Source organism: Geotrypetes seraphini, chromosome 3 (assembly GCF_902459505.1).
Source record: "Geotrypetes seraphini chromosome 3, aGeoSer1.1, whole genome shotgun sequence".
NCBI classification, from domain to species: Eukaryota; Metazoa; Chordata; class Amphibia; order Gymnophiona; family Dermophiidae; genus Geotrypetes; species Geotrypetes seraphini.
The window spans coordinates 88,528,250-88,534,249 of record NC_047086.1 but is presented as its reverse complement, the minus strand read 5'-3'; the positions used below and the strand labels follow the sequence as shown (position 1 = coordinate 88,534,249).

Here is a 6,000-nt window from a genome sequence, read left to right as displayed (position 1 = left end):
CCATCCTTTCTTGCACTGCCCCACTCTCTTCCCTATGATATATCAGACTTTCAGTTGTGAGTTTTATACTTTATTAAAAATTTAAAATACAATAATTTTTTCTACTTTTCTAATTATGTTGATCTCAGTCTCTGCTTTCCTCTGCCTTCTCTTAACTCTCGTACCAGGGTTTTGTGTTCATTTGTCATTTTTCGCTCTCCTCCTGTCGTCTTCATTTCCTCTACTACATCCATCTCTAACATTGGTTTTTTTTTCCCTCTCAGTGTTCTTCAGTTTATTTTTCTCTCTCTCTCTCTTCATTCATTTATTCTATAGTCTTCAATTTCCTTCTTTTACTGTCTACCTACAGCTTTCTATCTCTTGTCTCTCACACCACATTTCTCATTCCCCAGTCTTTCACTAACTCTACCCTCTATCCCCTTCCATCCAGCGTGTCATTCTTTCTCTCCCTCCATGCTCAGATTACTGCAACTCGCTACTCTCAGGACTTCTGCTCTGCCATCTTTCTCCCCTTCAATCTGTCTAGAATTTAGCTTCATGGCTCATATTCTGTGAGAGCCCCTATACTCAGGTTACCCTTCTCCTAAAGTCACTTCATTGGCTTCACCTCCATTTCTGAATACAATTCAAACTCCTCTTACTGACTTACAAATGTATTCACTAAGCTGCTCCTCACTATCCCTCTTCACTTATTTTCCCCTATGTTCCCCCCCCCCCTCCCCGTGAGTGTCACTCAACTGATAAGTCCCTCCTGAGACTAAAAGTGGCAAAGCTTTTGCCCCTGAGGTCTGTGCCACTTTTAGGGCTCCTTTTATGAAGACGTGTTAACAGCTTTATAGCATGCATCTTTTTAGCGCACACTAACCCCTGCGCTAGCTGAAAAACTACCACCTGCTCAAGAGGAGGCAGTAGCGGCTAGTACGGCCGGCAAATTAGCATGCGTTATTATGCGCGTTAAACCACTAGCACGGCTTCGTAAAAGGAGCCCTTAGTCTCAGCATAGGGAGGGAAAAGCATTAGGATCCGTCAGAGCTAAATTGTCATAGAGGTCTGTCAGAGCCATCATTTATGCTGAGACCAAAAGTGGCACAGACCTCAGATTTTTAAGGACGTGCGGGTTTAGATCCGCAAGGTCCCTGTTTTACCCCTTCCCGCGCTTAGAGAAGTGATAAATAGTGGCAGTAATAGTACCGCTACTCTGTCCAAGGAGGGTTTTAGCATCCCCTATCGTTTGAAAAGTTGGTCCTATGAGTACGGTAATGAGTGTAATCTAATATAATAAAGCCCTAAGCGCGCATGCGCACTCCCACCTGCGTGCTCCCATTTTCTGTACGCTGTAGGGCACCGCAGGTAGGAGTGCGCTTGCGCGAGAATCCCCCGAGGCGGATGTCGGCCGCGGCGGAAGATGGCTGAAGCCTGGCTGGAGGACGACGAGGAGGAGCTGCGAGAGCTCCGCAGAGGCAGGAGGTGAGGAGAGAGAAATAAATGGTAGGACCACTGCTGCTTTGGGGCACTGAGGGAGGAAAGGTTGGTACGTCAGGACTACTGCCGCCTCGGGTAAGTAAAGACCCTGTCAGGAAGGCCAAAAGGGTACAAAGGAAATGGTGAAAGGTGAGGTGGTGGGACTGGGATCAGTGGAAGGCAGGGTACGGGCATGATAGAGGTGGGGTCAGAGTCAGGGTCAGGGTCTAGGTGGAGCTGTTCTAGCACCCGTTACTGTAACGAATGTAACGGGCTAAAACACTAGTAATGTAAGAAATAGGGATCCCACCACAGCCGCTTGGCTCTTCCCCCCCCCCCCCCCCCCCAACACACACGAAATCATAACGTTCCCTTTCCCAGCCGCCTCTCGAAAGACCTCCAGTTCCTACACAGTGACCGCAGGGTGGCGTCATGAACTTCGAGTCACCTGCCGTTACGTCTCGCTGGTTGCTGCTTCCTGCCCCGCCCCCCCCCCCCCCTCTCCGCTGGGCAGCGCTTCCGTGTGCAGTGGGAGCCTGGAGTGTTTGGCCGGAAGCTCTACTCGCGAACTGGGCTGGACTCTTGAAACCCGTTTTCCGCTCCGGGCGAGGAGTTATGCGGCCGCGCGGGCTCCGGCTCTGGCTGTTGCTGCTTCTCTTGCAGCTCTCCGGGGCTCGAGGATCTCGGACCCCCGCTGCGGGTCGCACAGACGGTAAGGAGACGTGAGAAGCGCCCCGGGGTGAACAGGCTCTGACCCAGGAAATCTGCCAAGGGCTTAACTGGGTGGGAAAATTAGGTAGGGAAAGGGCCGGGTTTTGTCTTCTTATCTGTAGCTACCTTCAGTATTTTGGAAAGGGGGGGGGGGGATGGAATATAAGTACATTTGGACTGCCAATAGTAAATAACACATATTAAACATGGGTGCTCTGTATGTGTCAAATGAAATACGATCTTAGTGTTCGATATGTCTTAAGTAAAATTCGCGAAGCGAGCCTGGATAATTGTATAACACCAAGAAAGAATAAGCTGTATTCTGAGTCAAATCAATTAAAATAATAAAGGGTCTTGGGCAGCAGTACTGGCGTTTTCATTTTGGGTATTAGGAAGAAATGAAAACAGAAGTCATTCAATGAATCTCGCTATATCTGCGACTGCATTAATAAAAATAAATTCCTTGAGTTATATAAGTACAAATAGGGGGGTCCCTTTTAATAAAGCTGTGGTAAATGCACCGAAGCCATAGAAAGTAAATGGACTTTGGTGCATGTACCGCTGTTTTATAAAAGGAGCCCATATTAATGTAAATACTGTAAAATAAAATTTCATAAAGTAGATAATTTCACTGAAATAGATTAAATGCCTTTAATGATAAAGGATTTCATATGACAGTTGTGTGATGTGGAAGCAGACAAAGCACTTGTAAACATAGGAAGTGAGATTCTAATCCAGGGATGTATTGGCCAAGAAGACAATGACCTTCGTCAGCGGATATAGAAGTGTATTTTAAAACTCCAGAATTTTCAACCTTGTGTGTCCACATTTGCCTTTAGCAATTACAGTGGTACCTCAGAATTCGAACGCCCCAGAACTCGAACAACTTGGAATGCGAACTATTTTTTAATTAAAATTTGCCTCGGAATCTGAAAGCTGCTTTGGAATCCGAGCATTGCTCATTTCAAAGCTTCCCCTCTGACGCAGCTTCCTGTTTCCGCCTGGAGCGTCAGAGGGAAGCTTTGGGCTGAACACTGCTTGCAGCTGCCGATCTTGCTTCCTGTGCCGGCAGGGGCCCGATCTTGCCATCTATGCCTGGGGAGCCCAATCTTGCTGAATTTTGGGACCAAGTAACAGATTAATCCAGTTTTTATTATTTTCAGTGGGAAAAATTGTCTTGGAATTCGAAAGAGGTTCTGGAAGAGATTAAGTTCAGATTCTGAGGTACCACTGTACATCAAAACATACAGTGTGTGATCACCATTGGCCAGATGGGCGTGGGCACCCATCCTACTACTACTACTGTTAATTATTTCTATAGCGCTACCAGATGCATGCAGCGCTGCACAGAGTCACAAAGAATAAGGAAACAGTCCCTGTTTGAAAGAGCTTACAATCTAAACAGGCAAACAGGATGTCATGGGTACAGTCAAGTGGAACGGTCAAGTGGAACGGTCAGTCAGCGGGCTGGGTTGGAGGGCAGAGGTATAGGGTTAAGGATTGAAAGCTATGTCAAAAAGGTGGGTTTTCAGTCTGCTTTTAAACAAGTTTAGATACGCTGTTAGATATTACAGGTAGCATGGAAGTTATCAGAGTTGGTCTTGCAAAGAAAGATTTTGAATACAGTTAAAGAAAAATGTATTACAGATTATACTTCTCCCTCTGTATCTATGGGGGTTAGGTGCAGAGCCGGACCGCGAAGTGTGAAAAACCACGAATAACTTCTTGGCAGGCTCTGACCCACCCCTGCCTCCCTCCTGCCTTCCTCTCGGCTTCCCAGACCTTACTTGTTGGTCTAGTGGGCTTTCGGGGCAGGAGCGATCTTTCTACGCTCCTGCCCCGTGCAGATCACTCATAGGAAATGGCTGTTGTGAGCTCCCGTAGTCTCTCGGCAGCCATTTCCTATGAGTGAATAACCGAATCCGCAGATGCTGAAACCGCTGATTCGGAGGGAGAAGTGAACAACCTTCATAGGGAATTCTGTATTAATCTCTAGAATACAATGTTATATAAAGATTGTATTCTACTATTGCTGGTACTTCTATTCCCCAATTAGATCTTCATCTGTATTTCTATAACCAACTGCTGGAGAAGGCCTCTTCTGATAGTGCCTCTTCTGATAGATGGGTTCTGCGGCAGATAGGATGATAACAATAGGCATTTTGGGGTTGCTCTTCTAATCTAATCTGAATTTCTGTATCACAGTTATCCAGAATAGGTTCAAGGTGATTTACAAGTAAAGAGACCCATATTATTATGGGGGATTATTATGACAGTGACATTTTGAATACAAATTTTTGAAGTTTTACAATAGTGTGTTGGGAAGGTCTGACACAATTGTAATCTTTTTGGAAGTTTTCCATGATGTACTATATATACGGTGTCCTAGATGTAGTTTCTTGAGATAGCAGCAGTGATTAAAATACAAGTTGATGAGGTCTGTTGTACAAGTAGATTTTTAGTTTTTTTTCAAAAGCCAAGGAAGTTCTGTCTTGATGGTTGTTGGGAGACTGTTCCATGTTCTGATGGCTGTATAGGTGAATAGTGAGTCATATATATTCTTTTGTATTTGACTCCTTTGAATGAAGGAAGAATTAGTAGGTTTGTGTCGTAGATCCTGGATGATGAGGTATGAAAAATTGATTTAAAAAAAATCACATAACACAAATGGGTAAGGGGGAAGAACTACAATTTAAAACAGGAAAGCAAAAGGGAAGGAGAATACAAAATGTTTTTTTGTTTTTTTTTTAAATATAAAGGTTTATTGAAAAATTGCAGACAGATACAAAATCATAATGCGAACAACCACCCAGATACTCACTGCCCCCCCACCCACCAAAGGTCATACTGGGATTCTTCAGTATGAGACAAAACAGTCAAAGGCAGAACAAAATCCACCCATCTACAATCCCTCCCACCACCCCTCCCTCCCCAACCCCCCAACCCAAGTGTGTGTGCAGAAAACCAATAAGAAACCACCCAAATAGCTGGGTGAGACCACTAGGAGGCCGATGACCATTTGATATATGGATCCCAAACCTTCAAAAACTGGGAGAGGCGATTATGCATAAGAGCTGTCAATTTAGACATACGAAAGATAAATGCTAATTTTCCCAATAAATGCTGCCGAGTGGGCGGTTGCACCTGCTTCCACTGTGCAGCCAACAACAGTCTGCTAGCTACAAACACATGAAAAGCCAAGGTCTGACAGGAGCGCGGCAACGCCCCATGCGGCATATGCAATAAAGCACTGCCCATAGATTTCCGAACAGGTCTATGAAAAATTTAGGTGAGAATTTTGAATATGGTCCAATATGGGGCCACTTTAGAGCAATCCCACCAAATGTGCAAAAACGTACCTCTTTGTCCACACTGTCGCCAACACAAATCAGAGACGTGCGAGTAAATACGATGCAAGTGAACTGGTGTAAGATACCATTGATAGAGCATCTTATATCCATTTTCCACCAAAGAGCTAGCAATTGAGGGGCGCAGCAAGCGCTGGAAAAGAGTGGCCCACCATCGAGCAGGAAAAGTCCGCCCCAACAAAGTCTCCCAAACCTGAATATATTTAATTGGGGGGGCATTTTGGGTAGTAAGTGCCTTCTAAAAGTGAGTAACACATCCCCTACCACAGCTTCCACTCATGGCCCATCCCAACAAAGTTTCCGGGATGAGAATACAAAATGTTTAATGTATGGTCTATTAGTTTTGCCTAGAGATAAACTTTTAAGATAAATAAATAATAAACCATGTATTCTAAGCCTGGTAAATTAGCAGTATCAATCGGTTATATGGAAAAAAAACCTTTTGTAAATTAGAGTAAAT

At 44.6% G+C, this 6,000-nt stretch overlaps 1 protein-coding gene across 1 annotated transcript in view; it reads left to right on the top strand.

Moving 5' to 3' along the window:
• The first annotated feature begins 1,973 nt into the window (after positions 1 to 1,973).
• Positions 1,974 to 6,000, top strand: part of ADAM17 (ADAM metallopeptidase domain 17) — a 170,617-nt gene continuing 166,590 nt past the window's right edge. Inside the window, exon 1 of the mRNA XM_033936709.1 lies at positions 1,974 to 2,173. Coding sequence (XP_033792600.1) covers positions 2,077 to 2,173 — 97 coding nt within the window. The 5' untranslated portion in view covers positions 1,974 to 2,076. The remainder of the gene's footprint in view (positions 2,174 to 6,000) is intronic.